General features: G+C 35.3%; 1 protein-coding gene across 7 annotated transcripts in view; it reads left to right on the forward strand.

The window, feature by feature from the left end:
* The window catches only part of Nfib (nuclear factor I B), a 214,947-nt gene that overhangs the window by 129,856 nt on the left and 63,883 nt on the right, over window positions 1-21,208 (forward strand). For all 7 annotated transcript variants that reach the window (XM_047524578.1, XM_047524579.1, XM_047524581.1 and 4 more), the window contains exon 4: window positions 21,063-21,131. In XM_047524578.1, coding sequence (XP_047380534.1) covers window positions 21,063-21,131 — 69 coding nt within the window. The remainder of the gene's footprint in view (window positions 1-21,062; window positions 21,132-21,208) is intronic.

The following is a 21,208-nucleotide window of genomic DNA, read 5'->3' on the forward strand; positions in this document are numbered from 1 at the left end:
TTGGCACTAGACAATATGCAACAGACTATAAACAGGCTTTCTATTCATAAAAGTGTAAATAGAAAGACACTAAAAGGATTGGTTAACAGCGGTTAAGACTTGACTTTGTAAGTAAGGCTTTTAAGTAATTTAAGAATGAAGTCTGTGCCAGTCAAAAATCAAAGGACTTTTTCTTAACAGATTTTGTTGCAGAAACATTTTTCCTCTTTATCTTTTTACTTGTTTGGAGACATCACATTCAATGAAGTTCTTAAATGTTCAAATTTAGAGTAGGATTCACAAGACTGGAGAAGAAGATGAGAGAGTGTTTTATTCACAAATTACTCTTAAAAAGCCAGAAGGGTACATAACCTTCAGCTACTTATTTTTGCAGGGTAAGTTCTGAGTGCTTATATATAACCCACTCTTCAAAGGTTGGTCTGCATAGCAGGTGGCACCATGCCCAGCCTCTGCTGTGGCTCTACCCTGATTACTTATAATCTAAAAAAAAGACCCAAACTGAGAAATAACCTATAAGGTCCTGAGAGATTTCCCTTTATTTCTTAAATTGCCTATTCTGACAGTCACAAAATAATATTATTTGCCCACTGGTTACTGAGTTTAGAATTAAATATTTCGTTCCTGGCAATGAGTGTATGGATTAAGTCAACTCAAAATTAGAAGCAGAAATAGACATTTGCCTTGGGAAGCTGGGAATATACACCATCTCATACCAAGAATCATAAATAACTCAGAAAGAGCTGTCCATAAGTACATTTTTCATTTAGTAGATATTTGTTAAGCATCTGTTACATTCATGACCTAAGGTTCAATGTTGTGAAAGATCTTTTTCAAAGTGAATTACATGTGAACCTCGCTCTTCCTGAGCTTTCTGGTCCATAAACACATACACTACTATATTTATATGATGAAGATTAGACATTACTTAGTACTGCTACTCAAATGTCATGAGAGTTCATACTTGTGAGTTCGGAGGGTATATAGTAGAGTAGAAAGAGTGTGAACTTCGGAATGGCATTTTCCCCAGAACCAAAGTTCCATCTTTCACAGTGGTCATGAGGAGAATGAGCAAGTTAGCCAACTTCTCCAAAACTCAGTGCAATCCGTTATGTCCACTCTAGCTGTGAGGAGCAGACAGGGGAGCATAGGTGGAAAATTGGAGGTGTTTGACAGAAGTGAAGGGTTTTTTCTCAATTTTTTCCAGATAGGTTGATCAAGAAGACTTCCTGCAGAAGGTAGCATTTCATGTGGAACCAAATAGAAATGTGTTGAGTTTTTATACTGTACTTTCTAAAGACTTAAAATGGTATAGTGAAGTTACAGGGCACGATAAGGTGATAGGCTAGGTTAGACTAGGATAGTTAGAGATTTTGAAAAGGAGGCAAAAGCAAATAATAAACTCCTATGTTTCCAAGTTCATGATGAAATAGAATCGTAGTTTTTAGATAGTATGTTTCATTGCAAGTCTTTGGGCATCAAGGAACAGTAGAATGACCTTTTGTTACATGGCTTTTAATATTGACATGAGAAAGTGTACAAATGTGTATTTATAGGTTGTTTTCCCTGGCGTGACTGTGCGTAGACCCTTGCATTAACATTGTATAAATATTTTCTCCACTTGCCTCTCCATGGTGTGCATACTTTCTGAAATCACCAATTTTTCTGCCCCGATTAAAACTTTGTTCTGTACTTTTCCTAGTGCCTCCTCTTACCTCTTTTTCTGTTGATAACCTCATTCAGACAAACTCCTTCAACCAGTGTCTCATCTCTCTTCTCTTTCATGAAATGGCACGAAACACCTAAAATATCGTCTTGATTTCTCCCGTAGTTGGGCTTCTAAGTCCGCAGTAAAATGATTCTCTTGAAATTTGAATTATACGTGGAGCCCAGTGACACCTTCCCTTGTGTCCTGGCTTCTTTATTCTTGAGTATTTATTGATTTAGTTGACCACGCTCTGTTTAAAACATTCCCCTTGCTTTTGAAAATGGTACCTCCCCTACTAATCCAGAAATCTTTGGTTCCTTTTAGTTGTTAGGATGACTTCTTTCCTTTTCTGAACCAGATTCTTCTTTAATCCTCTGTGTTTCTTCAGCACCTCCTGTGATTTTAAAAGTACATTTTTTTTTTCCCCCAAATGAATACCTTTGGAACAGATCTGTCACCTAATGTGTTGAACCTATGTTCCCAACTACTTTTCAGGCATGTTTTCCTAGTTGTCTCATGGGTAACTCAAATTTAACATTTCCAAAGTTATTTATTTTTCTGTCAGACTTGGCTTTCTTTCCTTGAGGCCACCAGAATCTACCCCAATTCCCTCCTTTGGAGTGGCTCATGATTGCTTTCTCAGGACCCTCTTTCTTCCTGATTCTCCACATCATCTACTTTGAAAGGTCTTTTGAATCCATCTCTCCTCTCAGTTCCATTACACTCATTTGGGCTCTGAATACTATTTCTTGCCTGAAATTCTGCAAAGGCCTTATAATTTCCTCTTCTTTCCCCATGCTTTCTCTGATCCTATATATGAATGAACTTCATGAAACACAAATCTGACTTGCTTAAAAGCCCCTGATGGCTCACTGCTTATAAACCTGTATTCTATATCATGGCTTTCAATGTTGCTCAACATCAGAAACAAAATTCCTTTCCTTTTCCTTTCTTTCATGTGATATGCTCTGTTCTCTGCCCAAACTGCAGCATCGACCCTACAAACTCTTGTTCATCCTTTAAAACCAAATTATTCTGTGCATCTGTTGGATACCCCTGGGCAGGACTGGACATCGCTGCTTATATTATGTTTACTGCTTCTATTGTAAATCTGTGTTTACACATGTCACCTCCAGCAGATAATTTTGGATGACTAAATTACTACTATAATCAATATCATTTTTTGCATGAAGTATTCTTAGAAACATTATTCAAGGAAATACCATATATAAGTGCTTATAGATTGCCAGTTCAACTTCCTCACTTATAAAACAGGACAAAGGGGTTAAGTGACTTATGCAAGGTCCTAATTAGTTATCAGCAAATGTATTAACTGTTAAAATTAACTTTTGCATGGATAACATTCATGTCAGTAATTCTAATACATGATTAGTACTCTTCCCCTTGCTCTACCTCCCCAACCTTAACAAATAATATAATTTTTTGTAGAACATTGCCTCTTGATAAAATGAGAAAATTTCAACTTCTTTGTACTTGTTTAGAGCCCCCACCTTTATGTTGAAGTGCTTTAGCAGGACCAAGTCTGGGTGTCCTGAGAGAGCAGTCTGGGCGGCATACCTGAGTCCCTGAGAATGAACGTAGTGTCTGTAGCTACCTGGGAGAGGGGCAGTGGGCAGCAGCTAAGGAGATGATGGAGGTGAATCATAAGTGACCCATGCCTCGGTTGGGATGACTTGGGGAATGCTAAGTTGAGGGTTTCTGAGGATGTGAGTTAGATCACTCTGAAGCAGCCTTCCTCCATTTCATCATTGCAGTTGCTGGAACTCAGCAGCCCCCATCTTCCCTCTCTGCTTTATTTTCTCAAGTGTCCCCGTGTTCTGCATTTGTACGGATTAGGGAATGACTTGATACAGTACTTGGTCACAGTACAATTTGGATACAGTAAAGCAAACTCTCCTTTTACAGTGCTGTGAGGGAAAGGACTAGTTCATGGGGCAGAGTTAGTTATTCAAGCTTTTGTTTTTTCTTAAATTATTAATTGCATTTTAAGGTTTTGTGATATCTGAAGTCACAATGTAACTTAGAATACAAATTTTTTTTAAAGTTTTTTTTTTTTTTTTTTTTTCCAGTATTGGGAATTGAATTCAAGAGCTCTCTACCAGTGGTCTATACTATCAGCCTATTTTACTTTTTTATTTTCAGCTATGGTTTCCCTAAGTTGTTGAGGGTAGTCTAGAGTTTGCTGGGATTACAGGCATGTGCATGCATGGCCCAAATGAAATTTTAATATATTGATGTAGGCACTTAGGTTTATCCCACACCTACTTCCAGAAAACTTCGAAGATGGTTTGCATGTAAATAAGTTGTAATTTGTTAAATTTTAAAAGACATTGTTGCAACATATTTTTCTTTCTTTGTTGGATGACTAGATTCCCTGTGGGGAGCATCAGAATCCCAGTGTGAAGGTTATGAATACTCCTAAGCAAGGTTTCATCTGCACCTACTCCTCTGGGCAGTATTTTAGTGATTGCTCTTTTGCCCAATTAGCTCATGTTCCTTTTATAAGGACTGCTTGCACTTAGTGTTTCCTCTGAATTTAAATTCCCCCTCCATATTTTCAAGACCTGCTTTTTCTGCATAGCATACAGCTACAAATTAAGAATGCAAATCATTTTCCTTCTCACAGCTGGAAAGCTAGACTTTTGTATCACAGACATGGTAAGACTTGCTTCCGACCAGTTAGCACCAGTTAGCATTGCTGGACTCAGCAGAGGTTAAGCCTGCTAGACTCCACTGTCCTGTACAAAGAGAGCTGTACACAATCCCCACTTGAATCATAGAGCATATGGCTTGGAAAGAGGGATTGACCCTATGATAATACATTGCAAGCAGGTTAAAATATTATGTAGATATGTTACTAGCTACCTGAGGTTTATTTTTAACCTCATAACATTGAAGAATGGAATTTAAAGATATTAAGCAAATCTATGAAACTCTTTTTATGTAACTCTAAGAGTATCACCATGTCAAATAATTTAAGCAGGCACTTTTGTGTGGTAATTTTGCTCTTACTAGCTTTTAAAAAAGTTCTTATTAGGCTTTGCTTAATGTCATCGACTGTAGAAGAACAGAAGAATTTGGCAAGTTTTGGTTTTCAAAGTTGTTGCAAGTCTTATAGTGCTGCTCTTCAGGGACCTTGACTTTTTCTGTTTTTATTTTATATAATAGAACTAGGGCCACACTCCTGTTTTATTGTTTGTTTGTGTTGCTGAACTCTCTTCAAGTTCTTAGTCCTACTAGAGATGGTCCCGTCCTTACTCCATACTCTATGCCTTGAGCATGTCCATGTTCCTGCAGTATTCAGGAGGAGGACAGGAAAGCCATTCAACTTTCAGCCTTGATCTTTTCATCATTAAAATAGTCACATGTGCCAGGCATGGTGGCACATGCTCGAGAGGCTGAGGCAGGAGGATCATAAGTTCAAAGCCAGCCTCAGCACCAGTGAGGTGCTAAGTAATTCAGTGAGAACCTGTCTCTAAATAAAATACAAAATAGGGCTGAGGATGTGGCTCAGTGATTGAATGCCCCTGAGTTCAATCACCAGTCCCCCCCCGCAAAAAAAAAATAGTCACATGCACTTGTTAATGACATGAAGTAAACAGTGGTGTGCTAAGTTTTAAGATGCTGGCTCCATTATTTATTTTGTGGCTTTTAAAAAAAAATTTAGTGACTCTTTAGTTTTAAAAATTGACATTTTGCACTTTTCTTCTGAATTGAACTTCTTTCTAAGCAGAATAGTATCTTCTAAATAAGTAAGGAAGAAAAGATGATCATACATTTGAGATAAAATAAAACATTCTGCTATTTTATGCTTAATATGTCCTAGTGGTATCCAGGGGTAACTGGGTGAATTCTGTTACCTTCCATATGTTGGTAGGGGAAGAAAGGAGTACCTTTGAGCTTTTGAGAGGAAGCATGTAGACAGCAGAGCAGAGGGATGAGTACAGAGGCTCAGGTTCACTGATGTGGTTCCTCATAACTAAAGAGAGGAAGGTAAAATATTTTTGAAAGATAATTGGTGCTGAATCTTACTGTGCAATTATTTTTTAAACAAATATTTACACTATATCTTTTTAATTAGCTCACCTAGGTCATTTTAATAGTTTCTTAATCTCCATAGCTGGTATTTTTGCCTTCAGTCAAAGATTACTGAATTATCTCTTTGATGTTCCATTACAGATCTGTGGTGCTCTCTATTAAGTGCAATTCTGACTATTTCATTTTCCTCCTAATATGCATCCAAGGTCCCCTCTCTAGGCTAATCCTAACGTTATCATGGCATATATCAACATGACCCCTCATGATGTTATTCAGCACACACATGGACCATGCATTTGGTCTCAACTTTAGTTATGTGCCTCTGCTCACGTTATTTCCATCTAAAAGGCCTAAGCCCCCTTCCCATCTCCTAGTGACTTGTCTTCAGACTCTCCCTGCACTTCAGTTTTATAACATTAGCACTTGGTACAGTACTTCATCACTGTTTACATTTCTGTTCCCCTTAGTGAATTCTTAACACCTTAGGGTGAGGATTTTATTCTTTTTATAAACCTAACATCTATGGCATCAAATGCCTGACTGGACACAATACTCAGCAGTGTTGAAGATTTATGAAGTGGAGGCTTAGATCAATAACAGACTAAATAAATAACCTGTTTGTGTAGTACAGGAGACAGTTTCATACTAGAGCCTGACCCAGGCAAGAGAAAGCAGATGCTTCTGTGGAAATAGTTATAGCGATCCTCTTCTGTCCTGTAGGTAAACTGCACCCCACATAGGAAAACTTAGGAGACTTTCATAAACTCCTAATCTTGTGCAGCATGATCTGATGATGACATTTGTAGAGGGATATCTGATTGAGAATTGTAGTGTTCTAATATAATTTCTCATTCAGAATCCAGGCTCAAGTAGATCCAGTTTCTTTTCTCCCAGTCTGATGAATTACAGAGAAATCCTGTTTGTGGTGGTGTGCTTTTGTTTACTAATCTGTAAGGAGTGCACTGTGGCATCACTAGAGTTTACATGATCATGAATGAGCAACCTAGTAAGGTAGTTTTCTTGCAGGGGCAAAAATATAGGTAATAGTTAATATCTTCAGAAATTTCCTGATTACACTTAATATTTCTGATTCAGTTGTGATTCTTTTCATGATGTGGAAATATTACCAGTTTCTGAGAATTTGGCAACCACTATTTATAGATCATTTGCTGAAGGAGGTGAAAAAAATTGACTTTATTGATGTATAATTGTATGCAATAAATTGCATATACAAGCTTTGACATATGTATGTACACATGAAACTATGAACACTGTTAAGATGACTTTTCCACCAATCCCAAAGTTTTCTCTAACGGCTCTGGAATCCATTCTTTGTCTACCTCTATCTTCAGATGGCCACTTATCTACTTTCTGTCACTATAAATTAATTTTATTTAAGTGGTATCACATCATGTATTCATTTCTGCCTGGCTTCTTTAGTTGAGCTTAATTATTTTGAAATTGATTCATTTGGATATATGAATCATCAGTTTATTCCTTTTGATTACTGAGTAATACTTCATTACATGGATGTACCCCGTGGTGTGAAGTAAGAATTGATATTCACCTTCTTTTTCTCATGCAGATATCCAGCTGATTTGTACCATTTGTTGCAAAGGCTTTTCTTTCTTCATAGAATTGCTTAGCTACTTTTAACAAATGTCAATAGCCACATATATGTGTCTATTTCTAATCCATATCTTTATATGTCTCTTTTGTTAATACTGAAGTGTTTTCTTGATAACTATAATCTCATAAGTATTTATAATAGGTTTTGAAAAGTTATTTTTTAAAGTCTTATATTGTCTTACAAGTTTTAGAAAATTTGTCAAATTCTTAAAAAGAAAAAAAATGCCTGCTAATAATTTTGATTAAGAGTAGTGAGACTTAAAGTTAGGTCTTTTTAGGTATATAGCAAAATAATTATCATTAGCTATCAAATATAAAGTCCACATTTTGGGCCTAACTGCAGATTTAGCTTCTAACAACTTTTTTACTAAAATTTCTATGCAGATATGTAAAATGTTAGAAAATGTTTAAAAATGTTTCTAATCACAGAAGAACTGAACTGAAGGATAACTAACCTCTTGCTAGAATCTTGGAGGTTTATCTCAAAACTACATAGCCAGTGTATTTAGATAGAATTTAAAAATTGGTGTTTTCCGCATCTTTTGTCTCATGAAAGATAATGGTGTTAGTTTCCTGTGAAAGTGTAGACAGATAAGTTTGATTTCACCCTACTATCATCTCCTAGGTACAAAGATTCCTATTTCAGTTTTAAAAAAGGCCATAAAGCCAGAGATCAACAGGACTAGTAGATAGACGATGGGGACAGGGTGAGAAGTACAGGAAGACTAACAATTGGTCCCAGGCCCTAATGTAAATCCTCCAGATACTGCTTCCTTAAGCTACACTCTAATGCCTTACCCTGGTAGACAAGGTCCATATGAAACACCAACTTGAAGATTAGTGTTTTCGTGCATAATCATGGTAGAATCCTACTTATCTAAATGGTGGGGTGAAGAGAAGAGCCCACCTCCTTGGATCTCATTAGATAAAGGACAGTCAGTCATTAGAACTGGTTTGGAGCTGTACTATCAACTGTGACTTATCCTATCACAGGATTACATACTGCCATGATCAATAATCATTTATTGAATCGTAAACACTTTAATATACTTTCTTATTAAATCTTCATCTGAAATCTATGAAATCAGCATTATTAGGAAGTTTGAGTTTAATCACTTATTCAAAGTCATTAATAAGGAAGGGGCAAATTTGGATTGTGAGCTGAAATAGAATTTAAAGTACTCAGTGCAGAATCTGTTATGTAGTAAACACTCAATAAATGATAGACATTACTATTATAATTTTTGTCTTCATCATTATTTTTATTTTTATTAAAGTCAAGTAATTTGTGCAAAACTACTAATTGGTAAGACAAGAGGTCAGATCAGTTCTGTCAGTTCTATAGTCTCCTTCTCACTCTATGTTATGTACTTGTAGGCAAGGGAATACCATATACTTTTCTGACCCCAAGCCATAAATGTGGATAAGGTAAAAAAGAGCATCAAGCATAATGGCATACCCCTGTAATTCCAGTGACTTAAGAGGTGGAGGCCAACCCAGGCAACTTTGCAAGATCTGATTGGGGATGTTTCTCAGAAATAAAGAACCTCTGGGTTCAATCCTGGGTACCAAAAAAGGAAAACAACCACAATAAGAAAATACTAAAGAACAAAAGAAAGGGTACATTACCAAGATCTAGAAAAATATATCTTTAACAATGAAGAACTAGAAGAAAACTTTAGAGAAAATAATTTATTCAGAAAAAATAACTTAAATGAAAAATGAACCAAAAAGATAATGTCTTCAATGAACATGGTACCATGTGAGACAAGGAAAATTACTAAAAAAACTAAAATTGCTTTTGTATGATTAAAATCTCCGTTGGTGAAGCACAGTTGCTGAAAACAGAACTGATATTGTGGAAATAATCATTGATATAGAGAACAAACTCAAGATATTTGCCCTTGCCCCCCACCCCCCCCCCAAAAAAATACCTGGAGATATGGATCAGTGGTTAAATGCCCCTGGGTCCAATCTCTGGTACCAAAAAAACAAAAACAAAACAAAACAAAACAAAAAAGAAACTAGAAAACTGAGAATAATTAGAATTATGATTTAATAAAACCACCTTAATTTTTGTGTTAGAGTTTTACCTCCAGTCAAAAGCAAATGAAGATATATTCTTTATTACTCATTGCCTCAAAAAGCAGAGTCCCTCATTTTTTTTTTTTTTTTTTTTTGTTGGTAATAGTTTTCTTTGAGAATCCAGCTGACAAGTAATGACCCCAAATTAAAATAAAATAGGAACAGGAAAGTATAACTGTAAATATATACACACGGTATACACATAGCTTAACCGTGAGAACAGTAACAAGCTGAGAGTAATGCCTCAATAATTGTTATAAATAAGATTATAGACATAACTGCCAATGTTAAAGTTTGTTCTTAAATATATAAAAACAAGAATAATCATAATAATCTGGGTCCTGAATTCCAAGTTACACTTACTAAAAATCGTTTTAAAATACACATGCAGTCTACCACCTTAGCCATTTGGAAATGCACAATTCAGGAGTGTTGACGATATGTGCAGCATCATGCCACCGATTAAGCAACAGCCCCCTCTCCCTGGCTCCTGGCCTCCACCATTCTACTTTGTTGCTATCTGCGTGACTGTTCTAGGTATCTTATATAAGTGAAATCATACAGTATTTGTCTTTTTGTGACTGGCTTCTTTCCAGATTGCATTTTTAAAAGCTTAAAATAGGAGGAATCCAGTGGGGGGAGGTTGGGAGCCTAGCAATGCCAGACTTATGTCCTCTTTTAAAAATAACTTGATGTTGGATTTTGCTGAAGTCTTCACTGTTTGATTTTATCTCTGTTTTTGCTTCGATCAGTTATGAGGTAAACCATCTCGTTGGTGTCAAGTACATTTTCAGCATCTTTATGTGGGTCATGTGACTTTTTTCTCCATCACAAGAATACTTTTTTTTGATAGTAAACTGTACTCTTTCTTTGGAATAAACCATAATGAAAATCATATATTATTCTTTTGATAGCAATGCTGTATTCAAATTTGACACTAATTTGTTTAGGGTTCTTGAAGTTTCATTTATGTGTGTGTTTAATCTCTTGTTGGCTGGTTGGTTGCTTGTTTTGTTTTGGTAAATTAGGTTATAAGTTTTGGTATTCAGATTTGGCTGACTCCAGAAAGGCTAAAATGAGTTTTCTTATTCAGGAAACTTGTCATAATTTTCTAAGGCCTGAGATGGTTTAAATTGCATTGGAACTTAAAGATGAATCAAAGATAGATAAAATCTAGCTGTGAATCCATCTGGTGTTGTTTCCAAGGGTGGTTCTTTAATCACCTTTTTGTTCCAGGTTTGTCATATTTTAAAGTACTTAAGGCTGGGTGTGGTGGTGCAGGTCTGTAATCTCAGCAACTCAGGAGGCTGAGGCAGGATGATTGCAAGTTCAAGGTCAGCCTCAGCAACTTAGTGAGAACGTATCACAAAATAAAAAAAATATAAAGAAGGACTGGGGATATGACTCAGTGGGAGAGTATTCCTGGGTTCAATCCCCTGAACCACTACCAAGAAAAAAAACAAAACAAAACAAAACAAAAAAAAAACCAAAGTACCTGAAAATCCTCTGCAGGTCTTATTAAACTGTAGATTCTGATTCCTGGGACTGGATGGTACCTATCCTTGCACATTTGTAATGAGCTTCTAATTTTATGACAGTGCTTTTTGATTCCACAGTTTGATTAATTGCTAGGACAGTGGTTCCCCAACTTTGCTGCACATTTGAATAACTTGGGGGAACTTTTAAAAAGTCATCAAGTCCACGTCTTACCACTAAGTAATTAAATCAGAACAGCCAGTGTTGAGATGGAATCTTAGGGTGGTTTTGATTTGCATTTCTCTTATTACTAGAGATGTTGAACATTTTTCCATATGTTTGTTGATTGCTTGTAGATCTTCTTCTGTGAAGTGTCTGTTCATTTCCTTAGCCCATTTGTTGATTGGGTTATTTGCATTCTTGGTGTAGAGTTTTTTGAGTTCTTTATAGATTCTGGAGATTAGTGCTCTATCTGAAGTATGATTGGCAAAGTTTTTCTCCCACTCTGTAGGCTCTTTCTTCGCATTGCTGATAGTTTCCTTTGCTGAGAGAAAGCTTTTTAGTTTGAATATATGCCAGTTATTGATTCTTGCTTTTATTTCTTGTGCTATGGGAGTCCTGTCGAGGAAGTCTGGTCCTAAACCGACATGTTGAAGATCTGGACCTACTTTTTCTTCTATAATCTGCAGGGTCTCTGGTCTGATTCCGAGGTCCTTAATCCATTTTGAGTTTAGTTTCGTGCACGGTGAGAGATAGGGTTTAGTTTCATTCTGTTGCATATGGATTTCCAATTCTCCCAGCACCATTTGTTGAAGAGGCTATCTTTTCTCCATTGCATATTTTTGGCCCCTTTGTCTAGTATAAGAAAATTGTATTTATTTGGGTTTGTGTCTGTGCCATCTCACCCCAATTAGAATGGCGATTATCAAGAATACAAGCAACAACAGGTGTTGGCGAGGATGTGGAGAGAAAGGTACACTCATACATTGCTGGTGGGGCTGCAAATTTGTGCAGCCACTCTGGAAAACAGTGTGGAGATTCCTCAGAAAACTTGGAATGGAACCACCATTTGACCCAGCAATCCCACTCCTTGGCCTATACCCAAAGGACTTAAAATCAGCATACTACAGAGATACAGCCACTTCAATGTTCATAGCTGCTCAATTCACAATAGCCAGATTGTGGAACCAACTTAGATACCCTTCAGTTGATGAATGGATAAAGAAACAGTGGTATATACATACAATGGAATATTACTCAGCCATAAAGAATGTTAAAATTATGGCATTTGCAGGCAAATGGATGAAATTGGAGAATATCATGCTAAGTGAGATAAGCCAATCTCAAAAAACCAAAGGAAGAATGATCTCGCTGATAAGTGGATGATGACACATAATGGGGGGTAGGAGGGATTAGTGTTAGGGTTATAGTTAGGGTTAGGGAGGGGGGAAGAATGGAGGAAGGACTGTATAGAGGGAATAGAGGAGTGGGAGGGGTGGGGGAAGGGAAAAAATAACAGAATGAATCAAACAACATTACCCTATGTAAATTTATGATTACACAAATGATACGCCTTTACTCCATGTACAAACAGAGAAACAACATGTTCCCATTTGTTTACAATAAAAAAAAAATAATACAAAAGCAATTAAAAAAAATAAAATACATTGCAGTTAAGAAAATAAATAAATAAATAAATAAAGGCCAGGGTTGGAAGCTAAGCATCAGTTGGTTTCAGAACCCCAGGTGGTTCCAGTGTTGAACAAATTTGGGAAACCACTGCATCAAGGTAATTGATCTATTTCAAGTTTTCCACTTCTTTGCAATTTTGGTTACTTTTATTTTACTAAGTAATTGACCATTTCAGTTTTCAAAGTTGTGGTCAATAAGTTGTATGTGTTGTCCTCTTATAACCTTATATTAATGTGTTTGGTTTCTGTGGTTATGTCTCCTTTTTGTTCTTGTGCTTATATTTTTTAATTCTCTCTTTTTTTTCTTAATCTGCCTTGTAAAAGACTTGACTTTTCTGTTTTGCTGGTCTTTTCAGATAATTTTTTGTTGTTGTTTTATTTATTACTTTAAATATTTCTCTTTCTAATTTGTTAATTTTAACTTTAATATTTGATTATTTTAAATTTTCTTGGATTATTTTGCTCTTTCTTGATAAATGATTATTTTTTTGTCTTTTTCATTGCTGTCTAGATAGTTTGTAATTTCTCTTTTGGGGTTCTCTTTAGTTTGTTATTTATTTTCCTAATTTCCAGGTGGTTCAGAACATTTGCTTTATTTACATTTTATCACTTACTGTTAATTTTATTTGCTAAAGATAAAACAATATGGTTTTAAAAAGTCTTTACTTCTAATAATTTGTTGAAGTTGTTTCTTTGGACAAGGATATGATTTTTTTTTCCCCTAGTTCCAGGAACATATTAATGAAATTTAATTTATATTTGCATGATATAAAGTTAGTCTTTTTCTAATAGTGGTGTTCAATTCTAAGAGATATGAAAAATTCTGATTACTAAGTCCCACTGATGATTATATTTTTATTAGTTTCTTGTATTTTATAAGTTTTGGTTTATGCACTTCTTCCCAATATTGCTGTGAACATATAGGGCTTATGATTTAACTTTTTTGTAAATTGTACCCTCTATCAATAATGATTCATTGTAATTTATATTAAATTATTTCTTAACCAATGCTAGTTAACACAGCTTTCTTTTATTTTGAATTTGCCTGATTTCTCTTTGAATACTCATTTTCTTCCATTTTTTTCTCATTGTTATCATTTTGTCTTAAGTGTGTTCCTTAAAAATAGTTGGATTTTATTTTCTTGATCTATTACTCTCATTATGGAAAAAGCCAGTCTGCTTACATTTATTATAATGATTGTTGATTTTGACTTTCCTCCTGTTTTGCTTTTTATTTATTTCATGTTTTCATATTCTATTTCCTTATTTTTGCTACCTGAATTACATTCTTGTTCATTGTTTTTTTCTCGCTTTGTGTTAATTTGAAAGTAATACTTTCTCTTTCCCTGCTTTTAAAAGCAAAATATCTGTCATTTTACTGTTATTTAAAAATAATATGCAGGTTTTTATGTCAATGCATATTGGAGAAGAGAATTGTGAGGTGTACCTGCCTTTGCTTTTCATAGTAAGTGGCATAACTGAATCTTAGAAGTATTACTCCAGAGCTACCTTTTAAGTACTATGCATTTGAAGGGAGAAATACCTTCTATAAAGACAAAGGTGTATATATATATATATATATATATATATATATATAAAATTGTATTATACTCTTTTAGAACTTTATTATGCCATATAATAAACATAACAGTAAACTACATCATTTCTGCTCTAATGAATTTAAAACTCTGAAGAGTTGAAGGTTCTTGAAGTATATATTAAATTATGTTTAATTTCTGAGTCTCTCCCAGGTCACTTCAGTCACCATCAGGGATTTGCACTTCATATTGAAGGAAAAACATAATTCTAAATTAATGTTAGAATGTCAACTTTGATGTCAAAGTTCTCTGCATCATCATGCTCTTTGTGTATTTCCATTTCATAGTCACTATTTCTAGCAGCAATTGCAGATGGTTCAGGTCAGTTGAGAAACTAAAGATGGAATATGTCTTACGTATGATTTTAAGTATATTAAATTATTTCAAGAGTAGGAAGCAAGATATAATGGACAGTAATATCCATTAAAAACTCAAAGTTGTCTAAAAATCTTTTCTGAAGCAGATTTGGGGAAGTTGGTTTTATCAGTGAGTTTTTCCTAAACTTTCAAGAAATTTTCATGAACCATCACTAGTTCTGTTCCAGAGCTTATAAAGTGATTGGTTATCATCTAAACCATCTTATAGTGCTTGTGTATAATGCTGGTATGGAAACTTGACTGATAATAGGCGAAAATCTTTGCAAACATTTTCCAAGTACGTGAAGAAAATATGAAAGAAACTGTCAACAAACTACTTAATCAGCAAATTAAAAGAATTAATTTCCATGGATGAACAAAAATATTTGAGATTTCAGTAATATATCATACCAATAAATGGTATAAATAATCTGTATACTATCTTCTAATTCTAAAACAGCATTTCATGAATCCATTATCCTCAGAGAAATTTTTAAAATTGAGAAAACCAAGTGACTAATTTTTCAAATAAGGAGGAAAAAAAATCAATCAAGTAATATCAATAATGCAATTATAATTAAATGTGAATCTCTGGAAGTAATCTCATTAGGAATAAAATACTCTTACTGACAATTCCTGTTTTACACATTTTTTAATGTGGTGGGTTTTTTTTTTTCAAAAGTTCTACTTTTGAACATTCTTTCAAAAGAAATAATGCATATATCTGGAAAAAAAATCTAATTTTACCTTAAATAAGTAAAAATTATAACACTAACCTAATGACATCTTTCCCCTATCAGCTTGTCACAATTAGAGAAAAATTTCTATTCATGGGGTGGTAAGATGGACACATTCATGACCTGCCCCAGGGAGTATAACTTGGCAAAAACCTTTATGGAAAGTAGTTTGACAGTTTTCACCAAGAGCTTTACAAGAGTTTATGTCCTTTGACCCATTAAGCCTACTTCTGGGAACTCCAGCCCAAGGAAATCATGAGAATTGCTGACAGAGATTTATGTGTAAGGATGTTAATAGCAGTGCTGTTTATAGTATTTTTCAAAAATGGGAAATAACCTAAAATGCCAAACAATAAGAGAATGGTCAAATAATTGGTCACATAAAGTGTGAAGCAGTCAAGGCAATGGATACTCATAAACATCATGCTTTTGAAAACTTGTTAATCTAAAGGGGAATATAGAATGTTAATAGAAAAATTAAGATATTAATTCACTTAAATAAAATGATCTTGATTTTTAAAAAATATATGTATATATTATATACAGGAAAAAGTTTAAAAAACTGGAAGGAAATAGTGAAAAAATATAAAAACATATAATAGCACTATCAGAGAGTGTAAAGTTTGGGACATTTTTTACTTTCAGATCCATTAAATCTCACCATTTATATTTCATATTGAAAGATAAACAATTCTAAATTAATATTAGAATATTAACCTTTCCTATTGGGTGAAATTCCATCTCTGTGCAGAGAATCATTTATCATGTCAATGCCTATGTTTTTATTTAATACTCAGTTTTCAGACTTAACTATAGGCAGATCAGTTGAGAAACTAAAGGCAGAGCTATGTCTCATAAGCTACCAGAAATTCACGTGTGGGTCACTTATTCTATCTGAAATTGTAAGATTGGTAAAGCACTAGTCTGAAATCACCTCATTCTCTGCCCTATGTCCCATAAACAAAGAGTTAAGCCATCTTGTGCACTCTGTTGAAGGAGGTGATCAATAAGTTGGAATCAAGGGCTGGGAAAATCCTTTGTGATGTCTCTCTCTACCTGCTCTTTCTCTAAATGAGCAATGCAAGAAAATGAACCTATGGAAGACAGTGGAACCTGAGGGCTGCCATGGGCTTCAGAGATGCTTTTATCAGGTTTTCTATCCAAAGTATGAAATCTTATGCCCAATGGTAGTATTTAGAGCTACGGGGAAACTTCCTGCTTCTGAAGTTGGATGTTTCCTCATACGTAAAATGGCAACAGTACTACAGCATGTCTCACAGGATAATTGTGAGCATTAAGCCCATTCTTACTTGTGAAGTACAGTAGTGGGACATATGTTGGTTCTTAGTACCTTTGCAGTTTCACATTCTTTCTTAGAACTTTTTTTCATTGGATGACAAATCTTTTTATTGAACCCAAAATCAGCTCCTATAACTATGCAGAGTAAGTCTAATCCACCATCTACATTAACAGTCCTTCACATATTGAAGACAGCTTTCATGAATTTAATAACTGCTTTCCGTGTGGCTTTTTTTTTTTTCTAATTTCAAGAATAGAACACAGTAGACCATAAAAATGAGTGTTATCAGTCTTCCTTTGGATTTTCTATGTAAATGTTGTTTAACATTCAAATGGTGCTGATTATAATTTGAGATATTAACAGTTAGATATGCCATTGTGTCTCTCTGTTATTGTTTGTAAAGGAGGTTAAACACTATATTAACTTCTGAGTAGTGATTTACTGTTGCTTTTGTTAGAGAAAAATAAAAAAGGAGTAAAATAATATAATTTGATATTGCCTTTGAGACTTTTCAGTTTGTGGAGCTCTTTATTTCTTACTCAGTTTTATTTATTTTTTTTAAGCATACATGTAGTATAAATACAGCATCTCACAAATTCAGAGTTGTTCTTTTCTTCCTTCCTGAAGCTGCTGTATAATGTTGCTCTGCAACCCTGAAGCAGCTGCTCTGCCTCAAAGATGCTCGTATTTTCTTTGGTAGATGAAGGGAATTTACTACATGAATGTCTCCAAATTACTTTAAGATCTTTGGCCTTTGTTACAGCTATTGAGATTTACAGTGGTCAATGTAATATGTGAAAACCATGTTTCTGAATGGCCCCAGTATCCTGAAGGTTACAGAGGTTTTGTGGTTATAGTATCTTTTCTGCTGAGTCTCAGCCTCTATACCATTGTGGGCCTCCAACCCCTTGCAAGATCCTCCCCAGTTATTTTTGCTGGAGTCCTGAAGGGTTATCTCCTGTAGGCTTGAGCAAACACTATTTGTTCTCCAAGTACTGCCATCCAGTTCTTCTTTACTGTGTCCCATCTTGGCTAATGCTTCTCTACTGCAGATAGTGCTGTGTTCAAAGATGCATGAAGGTGGCAGCTGTCCGCGCCAGGTGCTTCTCCCAGGCTACCCTCTTGACCAATTTCCATCCCTCTCAAACTGTTCCCTTGCCAGCCACTCACCAACCACCCTTGTGGCCTACTGTCAGTAGGTACTTCCTTGGGTCCCTGGGAATCTTGCCTTCACTAAAGTGTCCCTGTGCTCTAGTGCAGGATCAGAGCCCAGTGGAACCTGTAGGGTTGCATTTTATCCTGTGGGTTCTGACATATTTCCAATGCAATTATAGTTTTAGTAAAATAACTTTTTGTTTTCCTTGTAGATGTCAGTTTCTTAGACCTGGGGAAATTGGAGGTGGGGAGTGGAGAAACACCCTGCTGCATTCTGAATTGTCTTGCCTTTTCTCTGAGGGAATCATTATATTTGGTCTGAGTGCCTATCTTCTTGGGTAGAACCAGCCTTGATTTGGCTCCTAACAAATTCATATACCATACCATCTTAATGGACATGGCTTAGAAGCAGATCAACCCTGACTACTCATTGGTGTTCTAGGGAAATGAACTTCAGATTATATCTACACATAGAAATGTTATGTATTACATGTGATGTAATTTGTATAAACTTTCTCTTATTCATCAACTTAGTTGACAAGTGTTTTTTAGCTCCTACTCTTTAAACACTACTAGTCCTTTGAATGTTATTTTGTACTAAATGCCACAAATTACACATTAGTATACAATGAAAGCAGGGATATAATCTGACCCTAATCATTACTCTCTACCATTCTGCCCAACAACCTAAAAAACTCCTCAGCAAATGAGTTCCAGGGGATAAGGGTTAGTATATTTATCCATCAATCTTAAACCATCTGTAGCTACATTGATAAAACAACTGAATTGTTCATTTCTGACTAGTTTTTTAAAGTAATTTTTTAGTTGTTGACAGATCTTTTTTATTCATTTATATACCATGCCGTCAATTGAACCCAGTGCCTCATGCATACCAGGCCAGTGCCCTCCCACTGAGCCACAACCCCAGCCCTGTGACTCGTTTTTAAAACTCAAACTTTTTTTTTGCATATATTTAGTAGTTATTCTGTAAATAGCCAATAAATTAGTTGCTGAGGGAGATACAGAGATGAACAAAACTCAAGTCACTCCTTTCAATAAAGGAGCTGATCACCCAGGAAGGAATCGCAGACTTGAAAACAGTTACCTTGGAAAATCTGAACGTGTAAATTGTGAAATAAGTACAAATTAGGTGGGTGTGAAGTGAGTATAGAAGAAAGAGATTCTTTCTGGCTGGGCCCCTGGTGGGGAAGAAGGAAGAAGTAGGTGGCATAGCAGCTTAGGGAGTGGGTGGTGGTTGAGCTGAACCCTGCAGGGTGGGAGTAAGGTGTGTAGGAAGAGCCTCTGATCAGAGGGAGCTGCAGGGGAAATGTGAGGGCAGGCATTTTCAGAATACAAGTACAAGTTTTAATAATGTGTTTATATCTAATACTTTTATTAAGTTAGTCAGATACAAAATAAGAAAATATAAAATAAGCTATCCTTTAAAACCAACAAAACCAACAGAAATCTTTGCATGCAACCATAACTTATAGTGGCTTAGAAGATTAAAATTATCTTGTCTCTAACCAGGCAAAGGGAGTCAATTATCCTTTTTTTGTATTCATGGCTTTTAGCACTTGAGACAGTGCTGGTTAAATAAAAGTTTCTCAGTAATCACTGAAATGAAGTCAACTGGGTGAAAAATGAATTGCTCAAGAAGTTTCTTAAAATAAAAGTACATCAAATGGGGATTTTTTTTTATTATTTTCTTAAAAATGTATTTTTCCCCCAGAGAAATGACCTAATAATGAGGTCTAAGTTTTATCATCAACTGAGACCTTGTAATTGCTTTTTACTCTTTCTTTAATTCTGTTTCTAAAAAGGTTGACTGGATAGGTATAAAACTGTTTGGATATACATGTCTCCTCAGTCTGCAGCAGTGAGGCATATAAGCCAATGAAATGATTTTTGCCATGCTATTTTGATTAGAGAGCATTGGCAATGACCTTTGTTCAGATAAACTTTCTAAATAAAGATTCACAAGTAATGTGGGACTTGTGGAATTCAGTGTACATAATTCAGTATACAGCTGATTTCTGGCTCTGTGACTTATCTTAATTTATTGGTCACAAATAACAAGTGCTTACCATGAGGTAGGTGATTTTATTATATTTAATTTCTAGATGAGGAATTCACGGCCAAAGAGGTCCAATAACATGACCAAAATCCCATAACTAGTAAATTGTGGCTGGAATTTAAATCCCAGCTCTCCAAGTTGAGCATTCCAGGTTGCTAACCACCCATTCTCACCTCCCTGCCCTGAAACTAACGCTTGGTCAGTCTTAAAGCTTTATGGGAAATTCAAATTGCTAGTTCTTGGAATCTAGAAAGAATTTTTCCCCCTAGGAGTTCAATTCTGAGAATTTTCAAACACTCTGCTGTAAGATAACTCCCTACTTCTAAGCTCTTCTCCCCTCCTCACTCTCATTACACTCCCTTGACATGCATGAGAACTGAGGGGACAGTATTGTCTGTGGAAGCCATCTCTAGTTCTGGACGTAGCCAGAGCATCTAGCAGACAGACATGAACTTTCTTAGGCTCCTGAACTGTGGAATCTGTGCCAAGAATGTCACCTAAGAATAGTTTGTCATTCTTTGAGACTTAGATTCACTGTCCTTTGCTGCAATAAATGTATCATTCTTGAATTAAAGGGAGTCCAAAAATTAGTAGCAAGAGTAAAGAAAGCACTGAAATCATGCAAGGTGTATTAGAGGTGCATGGAAATGGGTTGGTGCAAAGAAGTATTTGTTGTGTGTACAAGTTCTGCTTTTATTAGTGACTCTGGAACAAGGGTGGGAGTGCTGGTAACAGCAGCTCACTTTTCTTTAATCAGTGAAGGATTTGTGAAAGAACAGTGGTTTCAAGAGATCTTTGAAGTCTTTCCAACAAAGTGCTAATTGTGGTTGTGGTTTTCCTTTTTCTTTCTTCTCTTTTTTTTTTTTTTTTAATTTTTTGTTAATGGGTAGACTTTATCCTACCAGGTGCTACAGAGTCAAAGGCATTCAATGAGTGCCCTGAACATTCTCAATGCATGAAATATGGCAAATAAAAATAAAATTTCCTATGAGGTTATTTAGCATCTAAACTTTTTACTTTTGTTCAAACCGACCCAGTCTGTACTCCCAAGAGCTTTGCTTTTACTTGTCCTATTGTAAGCATTCTTAATTTTTGTTCTAACCTTTGGTCTAACAATGAACAAATTCTAGTGTTTAATCATTTATTTTACTTTCTGCTTATGTTGACCTTTTGCCTCTTGATGTTTATTTTCAGGATACCTTGAGGATAGTTTTGTAAAATCTGGAGTCTTCAATGTATCAGAACTTGTGAGGGTATCCAGAAGTAAGTAAATGATTTTCTTTTTACTCAAGTGTATAGTATGTTGTAAAATATTTTATAGTTTGAACCTTAAATACAGT

This window comes from Sciurus carolinensis, chromosome 14 (assembly GCF_902686445.1).
Source record: "Sciurus carolinensis chromosome 14, mSciCar1.2, whole genome shotgun sequence".
Lineage (NCBI taxonomy): Eukaryota > Metazoa > Chordata > Mammalia > Rodentia > Sciuridae > Sciurus > Sciurus carolinensis.